This window comes from Entamoeba dispar, genomic scaffold (genome assembly GCF_000209125.1).
Source record: "Entamoeba dispar SAW760 scf_1105229463029 genomic scaffold, whole genome shotgun sequence".
Lineage (NCBI taxonomy): Eukaryota > Evosea > Mastigamoebida > Endamoebidae > Entamoeba > Entamoeba dispar.
Genome location: NW_001855488.1, coordinates 2,183 through 18,557, shown reverse-complemented (window position 1 = coordinate 18,557; position 16,375 = coordinate 2,183). Strand labels below are relative to the sequence as shown.

The 16,375-nt window shown below is 22.0% G+C and overlaps 6 protein-coding genes across 6 annotated transcripts, besides 38 other annotated features; all 6 read left to right on the top strand.

Moving 5' to 3' along the window:
* Positions 1 to 51: a microsatellite.
* A 3-nt stretch (positions 52 to 54) lies between these two features.
* Positions 55 to 76: a sequence feature (AT_rich).
* Positions 77 to 83: 7 nt separating this feature from the next.
* On the top strand, positions 84 to 3,083 carry EDI_351330 (suppressor of actin, putative; the record flags this gene model as incomplete). Its single annotated transcript, XM_001740571.1, has 1 exon — positions 84 to 3,083. The coding sequence occupies one exon, from the start codon at positions 84 to 86 to the stop codon at positions 3,081 to 3,083; it is 3,000 nt and encodes a 999-aa protein (XP_001740623.1).
* Positions 365 to 421: a sequence feature (AT_rich).
* Positions 434 to 522: a sequence feature (AT_rich).
* Positions 1,034 to 1,139: a sequence feature (AT_rich).
* Positions 1,474 to 1,509: a sequence feature (AT_rich).
* Positions 1,838 to 1,866: a sequence feature (AT_rich).
* Positions 1,996 to 2,030: a sequence feature (AT_rich).
* Positions 2,071 to 2,096: a sequence feature (AT_rich).
* Positions 2,162 to 2,195: a sequence feature (AT_rich).
* Positions 2,686 to 2,726: a sequence feature (AT_rich).
* Positions 3,065 to 3,166: a sequence feature (AT_rich).
* Positions 3,165 to 3,524, top strand: EDI_351320 (uncharacterized protein; the record flags this gene model as incomplete). The annotated part of the gene is made up of 1 exon (XM_001740570.1): positions 3,165 to 3,524. The coding sequence occupies one exon, from the start codon at positions 3,165 to 3,167 to the stop codon at positions 3,522 to 3,524; it is 360 nt and encodes a 119-aa protein (XP_001740622.1).
* Positions 3,525 to 3,556: 32 nt separating this feature from the next.
* Positions 3,557 to 3,690: a microsatellite.
* Positions 3,691 to 3,713: 23 nt separating this feature from the next.
* Positions 3,714 to 3,800: a microsatellite.
* Positions 3,801 to 3,815: 15 nt separating this feature from the next.
* Positions 3,816 to 4,109: a sequence feature (AT_rich).
* Positions 4,110 to 4,125: 16 nt separating this feature from the next.
* Positions 4,126 to 4,241: a sequence feature (AT_rich).
* Positions 4,242 to 4,388: 147 nt separating this feature from the next.
* On the top strand, positions 4,389 to 5,999 carry EDI_351310 (prolyl-tRNA synthetase, putative; the record flags this gene model as incomplete). The annotated part of the gene is made up of 1 exon (XM_001740569.1): positions 4,389 to 5,999. One exon carries the CDS (start codon positions 4,389 to 4,391, stop codon positions 5,997 to 5,999), a length of 1,611 nt encoding a protein of 536 aa, XP_001740621.1.
* A 31-nt stretch (positions 6,000 to 6,030) lies between these two features.
* Positions 6,031 to 6,072: a sequence feature (AT_rich).
* Position 6,073: 1 nt separating this feature from the next.
* Positions 6,074 to 6,146: a microsatellite.
* A 6-nt stretch (positions 6,147 to 6,152) lies between these two features.
* EDI_351300 (uncharacterized protein) lies at positions 6,153 to 10,103 on the top strand (the record flags this gene model as incomplete). Its single annotated transcript, XM_001740568.1, has 1 exon — positions 6,153 to 10,103. The coding sequence occupies one exon, from the start codon at positions 6,153 to 6,155 to the stop codon at positions 10,101 to 10,103; it is 3,951 nt and encodes a 1,316-aa protein (XP_001740620.1).
* Positions 6,923 to 6,972: a sequence feature (AT_rich).
* Positions 8,653 to 8,690: a sequence feature (AT_rich).
* Positions 9,928 to 10,042: a microsatellite.
* A 67-nt stretch (positions 10,104 to 10,170) lies between the features above and the next one.
* Positions 10,171 to 10,233: a sequence feature (AT_rich).
* A 217-nt stretch (positions 10,234 to 10,450) lies between these two features.
* On the top strand, positions 10,451 to 12,004 carry EDI_351290 (uncharacterized protein; the record flags this gene model as incomplete). The annotated part of the gene is made up of 1 exon (XM_001740567.1): positions 10,451 to 12,004. The coding sequence occupies one exon, from the start codon at positions 10,451 to 10,453 to the stop codon at positions 12,002 to 12,004; it is 1,554 nt and encodes a 517-aa protein (XP_001740619.1).
* Positions 12,005 to 12,028: 24 nt separating this feature from the next.
* Positions 12,029 to 12,089: a microsatellite.
* Positions 12,090 to 12,209: 120 nt separating this feature from the next.
* On the top strand, positions 12,210 to 13,541 carry EDI_351280 (uncharacterized protein; the record flags this gene model as incomplete). Its single annotated transcript, XM_001740566.1, has 2 exons — positions 12,210 to 12,350; positions 12,411 to 13,541. 2 exons carry the CDS (start codon positions 12,210 to 12,212, stop codon positions 13,539 to 13,541), a joined length of 1,272 nt encoding a protein of 423 aa, XP_001740618.1.
* Positions 12,571 to 12,593: a sequence feature (AT_rich).
* A 262-nt stretch (positions 13,542 to 13,803) lies between the features above and the next one.
* Positions 13,804 to 13,906: a microsatellite.
* A 92-nt stretch (positions 13,907 to 13,998) lies between these two features.
* Positions 13,999 to 14,037: a sequence feature (AT_rich).
* Positions 14,038 to 14,176: 139 nt separating this feature from the next.
* Positions 14,177 to 14,205: a sequence feature (AT_rich).
* A 24-nt stretch (positions 14,206 to 14,229) lies between these two features.
* Positions 14,230 to 14,422: a microsatellite.
* An 8-nt stretch (positions 14,423 to 14,430) lies between these two features.
* Positions 14,431 to 14,535: a microsatellite.
* Positions 14,435 to 14,512: a microsatellite.
* Positions 14,536 to 14,547: 12 nt separating the features above from the next.
* Positions 14,548 to 14,836: a sequence feature (AT_rich).
* A 193-nt stretch (positions 14,837 to 15,029) lies between these two features.
* Positions 15,030 to 15,325: a sequence feature (AT_rich).
* Positions 15,096 to 15,363: a sequence feature (AT_rich).
* Positions 15,364 to 15,421: 58 nt separating this feature from the next.
* Positions 15,422 to 15,522: a microsatellite.
* Positions 15,523 to 15,593: a sequence feature (AT_rich).
* Positions 15,594 to 15,656: 63 nt separating this feature from the next.
* Positions 15,657 to 15,872: a sequence feature (AT_rich).
* Positions 15,873 to 16,137: 265 nt separating this feature from the next.
* Positions 16,138 to 16,168: a sequence feature (AT_rich).
* Positions 16,169 to 16,226: 58 nt separating this feature from the next.
* Positions 16,227 to 16,322: a sequence feature (AT_rich).
* Positions 16,323 to 16,375: the final 53 nt, after the last annotated feature.

The window sequence follows — 16,375 nt, the reverse complement described above, 5'->3', positions numbered from 1 at the left end:
ATTTTTATATTTAATTTTTTTTTATTTTTAATTTTTTGTTTTGTTTTATTTAACTTAAAAATAAAAAATATTTTAAGTAAGAAATGACTAAACCAATAACTATTTCTTATTTAACAGATGGTATATTTCTAGAAAAAGAAGGAAGAAGAAAATTATCATTTAAATATGAAGAAAAAATAATTAAACAAGAATTACTTAAAGGACAATTATTACAAGAATATAAATTTGATGAACTTATGGGATTTATTAAATTATCTAATTGTATTATTTGTATTGGTATTAAAGGAATAAAATGTATAGAAATTAATGGACAAATAATAAAAAATGTTAATGATATTAAAATTCTTCCTTTAATTAATCCAACAATAAAAAATGAATTATATAAAATTGACAATAAATTAATACAAGATATTAAAAAAATGCTTGATGAATGTTTATTATATTATAGTTATGATATGAATATAACATTAAATTTTCAAGAAATAAAGAAAAATAATAATAAAATAGATAATAGATTTTATTGGAATAAAAGTATGCATAAAATGATTGAAGAATTTGAAGAATGGAAAATTATTTTTGTAGATGGATTTATTCGTTCAACAAAATTTGAATATGGAATTAATTATATTTTATTTTCAAGAAGAGATTGTTCAAGAACTGGATTAAGATTTTCTTCAAGAGGTGGTGATATTAATGGTAATGTTTCTAATTTTGTTGAAACAGAACAAATAATTGAAAAAGATGGAATGATTTCTAGTTTTGTTCAAATAAGAGGAACTATTCCATTAATTTGGAAAACAAATGAAGAAGATACTTTTAGACCTAAAGGGAAATTTTATCAAACAATATATCAAGATTGGTGTATTACAAATCATTTTAAAAAATTAAAAGAAATATATGGAGATATTATTGTTATTAATTTATTAGATAATCATGGACCAGAAAAAATATTACATGATATGTATGAATTTTATTTAGGACTTAATAATAAATTAAAAGTAGATTATTTTGCATTTGATTTTCATAAAGAATGTATAAATAATAAATATGAAAATATAAAATATTTACTTAATTCAATTAATAAAAGAATGATGACATTTAATTTTTTTACAATTAATAATAAAGGAAAAATTTTAAATCAACAAACTGGTGTAGTAAGAACAAATTGTATTGATTGTTTAGATAGAACAAATGTAATTCAATCATGTATTGGTAAAATGATTCTTAAATTACAATTAAAAGAATTTAATATTCAAAATCCACAATTAATAATTTCAATGAATACAGATTATATGAATATTTGGGCAGATCATGCTAATCAAATGAGTTTTAGATATACAGGAACAAAAGCAATGAAAACAGATTATACTAGAAATGGTAAAAGAGGATTTAGTGGTGTTTTATCTGATGGAAAAACATCAGTTAAAAGATCATTTATTTCTATGACAACAGGACAATATCAAAAACCACAAGAAATATTAAATTTAATATTAGGAAAAATATTTTTTTCAAAACAACAAGAATCTTGTAATAATGTAATTTTATGTATTAATAATGTATTAAAAACAGATATTTCAATGAAAAAATCAAATCAAATAAAAATTCATATTCATATTACAAAAACACATTATATTGAATATTTTATTGAAAATGGACTCTGTATTTCTATTTTATTAGATGATATTATTGCATGTGATATTACACATGATCCAAGAATATTATTATTATATACTAAAATAACAAGTTTACCAAAAATGTTATTTATTTCTGAAATATCATTATCATATCAACTTGCATTTCAATTAAATAAATTAAGATTAATTAAATCACCATCTACATTAAATCTTTTTAATATTAAAAATAATTCATCATCACATTTATTATCTTCTTTATCAAAAGAAATTAATATTCGTTTTATTACTTGGAATATGGAAAAAATATTAATTCCACCTGATGGTGCATTATTAAATGAAATTATGAAAGAAAATGATAAAGATATTATTATTATTCAATTAAATAAATGTAATTATGATTCTTCAATGTTTATTGGTGATTATCAACCTCCATTTGATTTATTTAAAAATATTTTTTTATTACTTAATGCAATAAAATCTCCTTATGTATTAGTTGCTGTTCATACAACAGATATAATTGCTCAATGTATATTATTAAAAAAAGAAAAATATAAAAAATTACATAATGTTGAAGTTAGTAATGTTTATTTTGAAAAATCTAAACCACAAAAATGGTCAAAATTAAAATGTTGGGGAAGTGCAATTTTATTTAATATAAATGAAACTACTTTAGCATTTTTAGTTCTTCATCCTTTACAAAATATTCAAGAAGATGAATCAATGTTTATTAAATCACAAATAGATCTTAATACTGATATTCAAGAAATTTTCTTTACTACTTTTGAACAACCTCCATTTAATAAAATACCTTCTTTTGATACAGCTATAAGACGTACTAAAGCATTTGCATCAAATGGTATTATTTTTCAAAGAAGTATTTGGGATTGTATTGATTCTACAAGTAAAAATTTATTACAAATAGAATCTTCTTTATTAAATGAAGGAAATGAAATTGATTTAAAAGATAAAACTTTTCAAAATTGTATTACTTCAACTTTTTCTTTTAAAGATTTTCCAACACCATCTTTTATTGATTCTTTATCTCTAAAAGTTAATATAATTAATATTCATTTAAAATTATTATCTAAAATAGATAAACCTTTATTATTAACTTTTAATTCAAAAGTTCTTACTTCTGTTGTTACTACATTATCTATATTACCAAAACGTTATGAAACTAATTTTATACAAACAGTATTAATTTTAAATCATTTTAATTTAGATGTCTTAAAAAGATACTGGATTACTTGTACTATAACAGAAAAAGAACATGAAATTGGAAGATTTATTCTTCCTTTAACTTTTATTATTACTAATCAATATATTGAAAAATGTATTGTTTACCATAATAGAAAAAAAATTGGTGAATGTTTAATTCATTTATCTAAAGAACAAAAACAAGATTTATATCAATTAGAACCTCAATCTCCTTTTATTTCATTATTATAAATGAAATAATTCATAAAATTAAATCATTTTTTCATATCTTTTTCTTAGTTCTTTAAATAAACTAAAAATTTAAAATTAATAATGAATAATGAAACTCATTTAGAAACATCAGATGACCTTAATCAACTTTATGAAATTATTCATAATAAAATACATACAGAATTAAAAGAATTAGAAGAAATGGATAAAAATCTTGAAAAGAAAAAAAGAGATATAATTGATTTAACTCAAGCTTACCAAATAGCAAAACAAAATGCTGAAATAGAACAAAAAAAAGTAATTAATGAAAAAAAGAAGAATAAATCTTTAAAAAAACTTTCATTTATTAATCAAAAGTTATTGTCTATTAATGATGAAATACAATCATGGATTAATGAAAATAATATTGAATTTGATGATATTTCTTCAATATCATATACTTCTTCTAATAATACTTTCTAAAAATTGAATTTAATACTATCTTTAAATCTAAATATTATTCTTTTAATATAATTAAAAATATTATTATATTAATAATTCCTTTAATTTATTTTTATTGATTATTAAAACTATCTTTATAAATTATTTCTTTTTTATTCCTTTTATTAATTTAAAATCATTAATTTTAATTTAAAACTAAAAAAAAAAAAAATTCTTATTGTTAATTTTATTTCAATTTAATAACTTTAATTTTCTTTTCTTAATTTTTTATTTGATTAATTTTATCTATTTCTAATTAATTATCCATTTATCTATATATCTTTAAAATTATAATATAAAATGAAATTCTTTTAAATAAAAAAAATTATTTTTATCTATTTCAATTTCAATAAAATAATTAATAATATTCTCTTTAACTTTTATTATTTTACATTATAATAATGTTAAAAACAACTCTTTAAGAAACTTTATAACCTTCTTTTCTTTTATTTTCTTATTAAAAAAATTATACATAAAATTTTGATTAACTTACTCTTACTCTTAAACAAATATATTAAATTATAACCAATTTAATTATATTTAATTAAATTTTAACTTTAATTTATTCTCTAGAAATAGTTTGTTTAATAATGAATATTCAAAAATTTATTTTATGAAAGAATATTTTATAAGAATACTTGAAAATAATTTATACAAAAAGTAATTCTAAATTTCAAATTCATTTAGTATAAAATATAACCATTGTATTACTACTAACAATGAATAATAATTGTTGTTTGATTATAAACAAGTATTGAAAATAAAAAGAAAAAAAGATTTTTGTATTGAAAATGAACTAAACCCTTATATTCAAACCCTTTAAATCTATAATGAATCATAAAAAAAATGTCTAGTGAGATTAAAGAAGTTAAAGTTATTCAACAACAACAAAAGAAAGAAAGAAAACCAAAACAAAAAGCACCAAAAGTAGATAAAGAAGGAACTAAAATTGATACAAGAAAAAGACTTGATAAAGAAGGAAATTTTCCAGAATGGTATTCCCAAATTGTTGTTCAATCAGGATTAATTGAATATTATGACATCTCAGGATGTTATATTTTAAAACCATCTGCTTATGGAATTTGGGAAAATATTCAACATTTTATGGATACTAGAATTAAGAAAATGGGAGTTGAAAATGCATATTTCCCATGTTTTGTTTCACAAGCTACTCTTAAAAAAGAAGAAGATGAATTAAATGGATTTACACCAGAAGTTGCATGGGTTACTAAATCAGGACAATCTGATCTTCAAGAACCAATTGCATTAAGACCAACATCAGAAACAATTATTTATCCAGCATTTAAAAATTGGATTTCTGGACATAGAGATTTACCAATTAAAGTTAATCAATGGTGTAATGTTGTTAGATGGGAATTTTCACATCCATATCCATTTATTAGAACAAGAGAATTTTTATGGCAAGAAGGTCATACTGCTTTTGCTACACAAATTGAAGCAGAAAAAGAATGTCATCAAATTTTAGAATTATATGCATCTGTTTATGAAGATCTTCTTGCTGTTCCTGTTATTAGAGGAAAAAAATCTAAAGGAGAAACATTCCCAGGTGCTTATTATTCATTAACTGTTGAATGTATTATTCCAACTAATGGAAGATCAGTACAAGCAGCAACTTCTCATCATCTTGGACAAACATTTTCTAAATTATTCCAAATTGAATTTGAAGATGAAGATAATAAAAAACAACTTGTTTGGCAAAATTCATGGGGATTATCTACTCGTTCTATTGGTGTTACTATTATGACACATGGAGATAATAAAGGTATTATTGTTCCACCACGTGCTGCACAAAAGCAAGTTGTTATTATTACTCTTCATCATAAAGGATCTCCTAATGATGAAATGGATGCTAAAGCTGAAGAATTAACACAAATATTACTTGATAATGGAATTAGAGCATTTGCTGATACTAATGAAATGCATAAACCAGGATGGAAATTCTCAGAATATGAAATGAGAGGTATTCCAATAAGAATTGAATTAGGTCCAAGAGATTATGAAGGAAAGAAAGTTGTTATTGTTAGAAGAGATAATGGTACTAAAAGTGAATCAACTTGGGAAGATTTAATTCAAAACATTAAAAAGACTATTGATGAAATGCATCATGATATGTATGAAAAAGCACTTAAAGCAAGAGATGCTCATTTAATTAAAATTTCTACTTGGAATGAATTTATGGATAGTCTTGATAAGAGATGTTCATGTTTAGCACCTTGGTGTGAAGGAGAAGAATGTGAAAAATCTATTAAAACTAGATCAGCTACTGAATCAATTGAAAGAGCTAAAAGTCAATCTGATAAAGAACAAGCTATTTTAACAGGATCTGCAAAAGTACTTTGTATTCCATTGAAACAAGATTCACTTCCAGAAGGAGCAGTTTGTTTCCAATGTGGAAAGAAGGCAACTACATATGGATGTTTTGGAAGATCATATTAATATGATTGTTTTCCATTTGAGGAAGTAAAAGTAATTTAAATTTAATATTATTTTATTATTTTTTTTTTTATTTGAAGAAAAAAAAAAAAAACAGAAAATAAATTTTGAAAGACACAAAAAAAAAAAATTAAATTAAAGAATAATAAATACAAGATGCATGGTATTGATTACTCTTATGACTCAGGACAAGAAGTTAGTGAATCAATAGAAGAAACAATTGATAGTAATAGTATTGATATAGAAAATGAACTTGAAAAATTAAATAATTTTATGTTGGAACGGATTGAATGTCAAAAAGGAATTGAGGAATGGAGAAATGCATGTGATCATTTATCATCATGTTTTGAAAGAGGAACAATGATAGAAACCCAAGAAGAATTTAATTCTATTATATTAAGTGATATTGATCCAGAAGTTTTTAGTAAATGTATTGATTTTATGAAAATGTGGACTACACAAGAATTTAATGAAAATTCAGTATATGGACTTAGAATGCTTTGTGGAAGTTTATTAAATAAAGCATTACAAAGTGCTGATGTGAAAACAGAATTAATTAATTGGATTTGTCAAAAAGCTGATTTATTTGAGAAAAAGGCATTTTGTTATGCTATGATAATATTTGGAATAATTGTTATAAGAGATGATATGTTAGATAATTGTACTGAATTTAAAGAAAGAGTTTTACTTACTTTTATTAATACTAATGGATTTAATATTGATAATCAAGGAAATTTTAGTAATAATATTGATGCATTAGCACAAAAAGGAACATTTGAAGATAAAGAAATTAATTTATTTGATAATAGTACTGATGTAAAATGTTCAGAAATATCAAATGAATTATGGGACTTATTAGAATTAAAAGGATGTTATTGTTCAATGAAAAGATTTCCAAATGATGTTATTAATTCTGTTGGAACACCATTTATTGAATTTAATAATAATATAAAAAGTAAAATCAATAATATTATATCAGGCATTATTGTAACAAGAGATGATATTAAATGGGAAAAAAATGAAGAATTAATGAATGAAGAATATATATTACAACAAAGAATTCAAATGAGTTTTATTCTTTATAATGATTATTTATATAGTGAAGCAATGTATTTTATAGGAAATATTATGTCAATGGCACAAGATTATTGTAAAGAATTAATTCAAGGATTTCCATCAGAAATAAATATAATAAATGAACAAAGATTAAATGGAATTTTAAATATGTTTACAGGTATTATTTATGAACATCAAATTATTTCATTATTACATGATTATAGAGCAAAATCAATTAAACAATTTATTAATAATTGTGTTGATTCATTAACTTCATTATTAATTTTAAGACAAAAAGCAACATTAGGTGTACTTAAACTTCTTCTTTCTATTCCAGATAATTTTGATATTATTGTAGATACTAATATATTAAAACAAGTTATTATTTATGCATCATCAAAATCTGAAGATAAAGATATAATTATTCCATGTTTTAGTTTTGTAAGAGATATTATTCATGCACCAATAATCAAACATTTTTTTATTATTCTTGGTTATCCAAATCAACCATATCAAAGTGTTTATGTTTCTTCAACAGGAATTAGAGATTTATATTCTAAATTAATACATCAAACAAATGGAAATATTGAATTATTTAAACATATATCAGTTATTCAAGCACTTGCTAAAAGTGGTTTAATAAAGTTATTTTGTAGATTAATTAATGGAATTAATATTAATTGTGGTTATTATGAAGCACATTGTAATGGAATGATTGAAATTTTATTTGATATTCTTCAATTTGCTTCTTTAGTTCCAGAAGCAAGTCAAGTTATTATGAATGAACCAAAACAAAATAATATAGATGAAAATATAATGGAAGAAGATTTACAAAATGATGAAGAAATTGATGAATTAAAAGATTCAAATATTGAATATACTAAAGAATTTAATGGACCTGCAATGTTAAAAACATTTATTGAAGATATTAATATTTCAAGAGAAATTGTATTAAGTGTTACAAGAACAATTTTTCATTGTATTTCAAATAAAGAAAAAAATCAACAAATTATTGAAATTTTAAAAAAAAATGGATTTATTACTGGATTAATGAATTTATTAGAATGTGAATTTAATGATAAATTAGATGTTGATATAGTATATTTTTCAATACAAATTTTATTAATTATGTCTAAAGAAGATGATGGAGTTATGGCAATATTAAAACCATTAAAAATTAATGAATTATGTAGAAAAGTATTATATAAAATGAGTGATAATGTTTCATTAGAAAGTAATAATGGAATTAAATTATTAATTAATGTTGCACAAATGATGATTCAATTTATTACAAATGGAAATAATATTGAAAAAGAACATTATCTTATTAAACATATTAATTTATTAGATAGAATGGTTGTTGAATTTGATAAAAAAGATGCATTAATATTAGTTTATAATCATTTTATTAAAGAAGGATTGATAAAATCAGCAGAAACATTAAAACAAGAAGCAAAATTAAATTTAATAAATCAAGAATCTATTAATACTGTAACATTTGATGAAGTTGTAAAAGATTATATTACACATCAACATCTTCAATGTAAAAAATGTTCTACTATTATTCCTGAACAAAAAATTACTCAAAAACATTATTGTGATAATAATTATTTTAAAAATTATGAAATTTCATTAAATCTTGCACAAAGATTAATGAATAAAATGTGTTATGGAAATAATATAATGTATACAAATCAATATAATATGACTTTAGCATATAGTTCTAATTCAATTAAAAGATTTATTATTGATTCTCCTGAAATTGATTCACAAGTAAGTAGTTTAGCAATTATTGATGATGGATTAATAGTTGGAACAAATTCAGGAGCATTAAAAATGTTTGAAAATGATAAAACATATTATGATTGGTTTGCTTATAATGGAGATGGTATTCATTCAATTGATCAATTAATAGTTAATAAAAAAAGAGTTTATGCACTTAATGAAAATGGAAGTTTAATGACTTTTTTATTAACTGATCTTCAACAAAAAGATATTACAACTAATCCTATTAATCGAATTGAAGGTTATGGTGCTTTTACTATATCTAATAATGGAGATATAATTTGTGGAGCAAGTAGAACAGAAAAAAAACTTGATTTAATTGATTCAATAACATCAGAATTTATTGAAACATTTATTATTCCTGATATTCCAATTACATCTCCACCAGTATTTTCACCATGTGATTCATTATTATTTAGTTCAAGACGTATATTTGATATAAGACAAAAAAATCCTATTTATACATTTGATTTTTTAACAAGTTATAATGGAGGTATGTTTACTTCTGATTGTCTTGATATTTTAATTGATTCAGAATTATGGGATCTTAGAATGTTAAAATTAAAGAAAACAACAGATTTATTAAGTGGATGTTATTCAAGAGTTATTGATGATGAAATTTTTGTTAGTTTTAAATATGATGAAAATGAAGAACATCAAGGTCATTCATTAGTTTTTAATACAACTTTTGCTGCATTTACTATGGATTGTAAAATGATTAGTCGAACTGATGTTGTTGATTCATGTTTTGAATATTCCAAAGTTATGGGAGATGGATATATTAGTGGAATACCAGATGTATCTACTAAATCAAAGCAAGTTGGTGTAATTGTTAAAAAAGAACGTGCAAATGTATTATTATTTGAATACGCACAAAATAAAAGAAATTATTATGATAATTTAGAATCAAGTGATGATGAACTTTCAAGTAATGATGAAATGTCATCTTCTGCTTTTGAAGAAGAATATGAAAATAATAATATTTTTGATAATGGTTATATTAACAGTGATGATTTAGGAAGTGATATGGAAAGAGAAATACAATATAATAGAGAAATGGATCAAAGTATTGATGACATTGAAAATTCAAATGATTATCTTCATGATGAAACTGATGGAGAAGATATTAATGATGATAATATTATATCAGAAGATGAAGGTGATGATAATTATGAATATGATGGATTTATTTGTGATGATGAAGAATTAGAAAATGAAGAAGAAGAAAGATCTGAAATATTATCAAAGAGCAAAGAAGATGAATAAAATGATTCTAATTGTTTGATTTTTAAGATTAATTATTATTTTTCAAAGTTTGGTTATAACAAAAAAGAAATAAATAAGAAATTCATTTTAAAAGAGAAATATAAAAATTTTTAATTAACTATTTTAATAAGTTATGAATAAGCCATACATGTCAATTCTGAAAATAGATTTAATAAGAACTATTAATTTTTAAAGAAGCAGTTAAAAAGTGGGAAAAGACAGGAAAAATAAGTAAAAAATAGAAGGAAGATGAGAACTTAAAATTAAAGGGTTTATTTTTTTTTTTAAAGAAAGAAAGAAAAAGGAGATCTGAATGAACTGGAATGAACAAAAAATCCATTCAATAAATGTCACATAAAATTAATGTATCAGTAGCATCATTACAACCAAGTAATTTTGAGGGATGGGCAACTAAACAAGGAGGATCATGGAAATCATGGAAAAGAAGATGGTTTGTAATTAAAGATAGAAAAATGTGGTATTTTGCTGGAAAGAATGACACTGAAGCAAAAGGATGGATTGATTTAACACCAGGAACTGAAGTAAAAGATTTAACTCAACCAGGACAAAAGAAAAAATTTTCTTTTTCAATTAATTCTAGAGGAGTTAAAGGTGAACGTGAATTCTTAATTTTTGTTGAATCAGAAACAGATTTAAAAGGATTTCTTAAAGCAATTAATCAAGTTCTTTCAGGAGATAAAAAAAATAATACTTCAAATCCTATTACATCACAAACTACATATGTACCACCTCCTAATGTTTCATCTGTTTCAGAACCTATGGTACCACCACCTATGACACAATCATATATTCCACCAGTTAATCAACCAACAATATCTACTCAACAATCAAATATTTCTCCAATACAACAACCATATATTCCACCAGTACCTCAACAACAATCTACTTCTTCTCAAACAACAAATAATTCATCATCAAATTGGGCATTAAATATTCCAGGAAATATAACAAAAAAAATTGGAATACAATCAATTGATATAGCAAAAGAAATGTTTAAATGGTTAATGTCAAATAATCCAGAAGGAGTTCTTGATTTTCTTGGTATTTGGAAAGATTCATTACCAACTAATACTGATATGGAAGCAGGAGAAATTGCTAAATTAACATTATGTGTTTCTGCTGATACAAATAAATTAAGTTGGAGAGTTGATGGACCACAAGGTGCATTAATTCAAAAAATGGTAGATTTCTTTTGGAATGTAGGAGCACCAGAAGTTGAGATTGATAGATTAAATGATTTAGGTGCAGAAATTAATCCATTTTTTATTGGTTCATGGATTGATATGAGTCAACAAGGAGGAATGGATGGTGGATGGTTTTTCCCAGTTGATACAGAATTATCTATTGGTAAAAATGCAGGTGATAAAGGTAATGGAAATAGTGCTTTAGATGTATTAGTTCAATGGGCTGAACAACATGGAATGAATTCTATTATTTCTGTTGGAAGAGATATGGGTGCTACACCTCCTAGACAAACAGATTTTAAATTTAAAGTAGTTGGACCAAATCAAGTTAAATTAACTGTAATTAAAGAAGCATGTTCAACATTTGGATTTCCACCTATTTCTAATACATTAGAAGAAATTATTTGTAATTTAGGAAATTCAGTTTCAGAAATTACTTTATCTATTATTACTTCTACTGATGGATTTGTTAAACTTGGTGTTATTATTCCTCAACCAACTGCTGAAATTATTTCTAAACTTGTTGAAAGTGTTCCTGGTCATGAAATTTCTACACACCAATCGATGTTAAATTCATTTGGACAACCAATAGCTATTGAATATTCCTTTTTAAATAAAGGATTTGGATTTGAAGTATACAGAGAGGGAGTTGATGTTCATATCTATTACAATTTAGGAGCTATTACTACTAATTGAATTTAAAATCATTCATTCTACAATTTTTCTTTTCCTTTTCTTTTTTTTTTTTATCATTTTTATATCTTTACTTATTCTTTTCTTTGTTTATTTACTTTTTAATTACTTCAATATAATATAAAGAATTCTAAATATTCTTTTGATGGAATGTTTTGAATGTTCTTATGATCAGATCTGAACTTGAAATTTATTATCAAAAGAAACAATGTCATTTAGAATTACTAAATATGAAAATGGACAAAGATTAGCTATACAAAACTCACTCAGAAATCAAAGAAGACAAAAACTACTTCAAAAATTAAGAAATGAAAATGAATTGAAAGAATTAAGTATTAATGATAAATATGTTTGTAATTTTTTCTTAATTATTTAACTAAAACACAATTAATACACTTATATTGAGTAGTTTATAAGAAAAGGAATCAATATGATTCTTAATAATGATTCTACAGGTATTGATTTTATTTATCAAATCCTTTATGACAAAGAAGTAAAAATTGAGCAAAATCTTGTTAATTCTATGATTCAATGTTTTGTTCCTTTATTCCAACAAAACACTACCAACCTAATAATAATTTTAAAAATTATTCATCAAATTTCTCTTGGAATTACTTATCAATCTGTAGAAATATTCAAACAAACTGGAGTTGTATCATTTTTAATATCTAATATAATCAATCAATTATCATCATCTAATATCACTATTTTTATTGAATCATTACATATATTAGCATTATTATTTCAAGCTCAAATAGAATTACGTAATGAATTCTTGACTGAAGAATTTATCAATAACTTTTTATCTATTGCTCAAAAACTCATTAACTGTGAAGATGCTCAAGTCTTCAAGGCTATTGGTAGTTTTTTAGCTTCATACACACATCAATTACCATTCCAATGTGAGTCTATATCAATGAAAATATATGAAATTGCTCATGAATTTCTCCAACAATCATTTGGTGATGTAATGGCAATCATGTTGATTGTAATGAAACACACATCAGAATCATTTCAATCAATCATAAAGACAGCGTTAGATAATGGAATTATGCATCAATTAGTTAGTATAATTTTGTATGACTCAGATAAATGTAAAGAGCGTGTGCTAAAAATGGTGCTAGTGTGGTGCAAGAAATGTAATTCATTGTGGCTGTCAATGAATTCTTTTGTACTGTCAATATTCAACTATTTACAAGAAGCTTCAAATGATATTCTTGTTGAATTGATATATTTCCTCAACAAGTTATTCTTATTTGAACAATATTTACCATCGTATTTAAAGTTACTTAAAGAAAACGCTGATGCACTTCAATTTCTTGTTACTTGTATTCGCTCAAAATATCTGAAAATCAAAGAACTTTCTTTGGAACTCTTTCATCAAATATGTTTGTTAAATGATTGTCAGTTGATTGAACTTGCAATTGACAACGGAATGGTAGAGAACGTAGTTGAGAGTTTAACAAATGAATGGATTGAGAATGATGAAAGAATGGTAAGTGATGGATTAGAGTGCATTTTGAGTAGTTTTAAGGTTTGAGAATGTTAAAAAGAAGGAAGAGAAAGAGGATTCACAAAGTAGTGTAGTTTAGAGAGACAGAAAGAGATAAGTGAGAGGATTGAAAGCAGAAATGGAATGATGAACATAGGAATGGTCAGAGTTCGAAGTCAAAGGACGAAAGAGATGGTTGAAGAGATTAAAAAGATGGTAGAGGAAGAAAGAAGAAAGGAAGAGATAGAAATGATGGAAATGTGTGATATTTAAAGAATAAGAATTGAAATAAATTGAAAGGATTTGTTTTATAAAATGAGAGAAGTGAAATTGAAGATAGAATAAGAAATCAATGAAACAGAAGAAATTAAAAATGAGAAAGAAGAAAACAACAAAAACTAAAAGAAAGTAAAGAATGAGTTATGCCTCACTAAATAACCACAGGAAGAACAGCAAACTATAATAATCACATTTCAGCACAAGGCACATTAGAAAGAAAACAGAGATAAATTATCATAATAAATTTAATTTAATAATAAAATAACATCATCAATGATTATGTTAAAGTAATTTTAAATTGCATTCATGTTTTATAAAAAGAAGAGTTGTTTTATGATAATTATATCAACTATTATAAGATAATCAGTACAATTCTGATGTGGTTCAATAAATATGATATTCTCATTTAAAATATTTTTCATTTATATTAAAACAGTATTATAAATGAGATATTTCAAATAAAAATAATAAATTAATGATAATAAGTATTAATTTTATATTGAATAACAAATAACAATGAAATAAAAGTATAAGAATAATTAATACTATTATAAATCAATTCAATTGTTATAATTCTATTATTAAATTGTTATTTTAATTTAAATAAATTGAAAATATAAAGAATGAATAATAATTCAATATAATAATAACATAAATAATTATTTATATTATTTATTACATTTTAATATGTTAAATTTACTTTATTTGATTATTCTACTTTTAATATACATTATTTTATTAATTTAAATGTAATATTTTATTAATAAACTATAAGTAATAATTTAATAATACATTATTAATTTGTATTGAAATCTTATTAATTTATATTCAAACATGTTATTATAAGTTATTATAATAGTTTATATTTTTCATTATGATTATTTATTTACATTTTATTAAGAAATATATCTTCTTATTTTTATCAATTTAATACAAATAATAATAAAATTAAAATTTAATCAATTAATCAAATTTGATGTTCATTTAGAATTAATATTATCATAAATCCGATTGAATACAATTAAATAACTTTTTATTTTAATTTATTATGAATATTTATTTATCATATTCAACTTTGAAATATAAATAACAATTGAATTAATTTATCAGATCATATCAATATGATAATTATTCTTCAATGTTAAATAAAATGATATAATTAGAATATTTATTAGAATCAACAGATTTAATATTCTCATTATGAATTAAATTTAATTCAATAATTAACTGATCACATATTATGTTTATTATGCAATGATAAAATAATTAACAAATAATTACTTTATTTATTGAATTAAATTTCATCATTCTTTTGTAATCTTCTTATTTAATAATCTTATTAATATATAATAATATAATTAAATATAATAATTCATTCTTCTTTTATTCTTCTTATTGCTTTAATATGTTTAATATTTTAATAAATGTTAATGAATTTAAATATTTTTATTAAATTATTGTATTATTTTATATTCATAATAAAATGAATATTGATATTGTTTTATTATTTAATACTTCTTTTTAATATTAATAATACTTTGTTTTAATTAAATGTAGTAAATAAATGGAAATAATAAGAAATAAATTAAATGAACATTGTGTATTTAAATGAATAAATTTTAATTGAAACCAATTAAAAATAGAATAAAATTATTATCATATATTATTATTCATTTTATTATATTATACTATTATCTCTTGTCATTATTACTATCTCTATCTATGTATTTTAATTATATTATGATTATTAAATTTATTAATGATAAAAATAATGAATAATGAAATAATAAAATCTATTTAAATTTATTTTGATTATATTTAGATACTTGTCATATTTGTTATCACTTAATTTATAAATTCACTTTGAAATAGTGAAGAAATTAGTTATAATTTATATTCATTGAATAAAATCAAATATAATTACCATAATCATTTTATAATATTTTATTTCAGTATTTTCATCAAAATTTCAATACTATAAACTTCAAATATATAAATACAATATTTCATTTTTATCATTATCTACTATTTTATATATTTTCCAACAATTTGTTATTACAATATTATATAATATTATTTGTATTAATAGTAATTAAATATCCAATATAAATCACTTAATAATAACATTTGATTATCAAAACGCAACAAATTAATCAAATTATAACGGTTATGAATACTATAATAGTTAGATAATTATAAAAATAAGAAAATGAAGTATTAATATAAAAGAGAAATAAAGAACTGAAATAAATGATGAAGACTCAATTACAACGATAAAAGAAATATAAAAGAATATATAAATTAGAGAATATGATATAATTGAATTAAAAAAAGAAGATTAAGTTTATGGAAAGAATCATATTTGAAATTTTATTTTATAAAGAATTAATAAAATTCACAAAAAATACAGTATTTGAAGTAAAATGCAGATTGGAAGTAGGATAATTTGAGAACAATTATAATTATTTTATTATTTTAATATAATTTATTTTTATTAATAGAATATGATCTTTTTTATATTTAGTTATTTATTTTGTTATTTGTTATTTTGATGATAACGAAATATTTCATTTTCATTAAATCTTGTTTATTTATTTTTAATC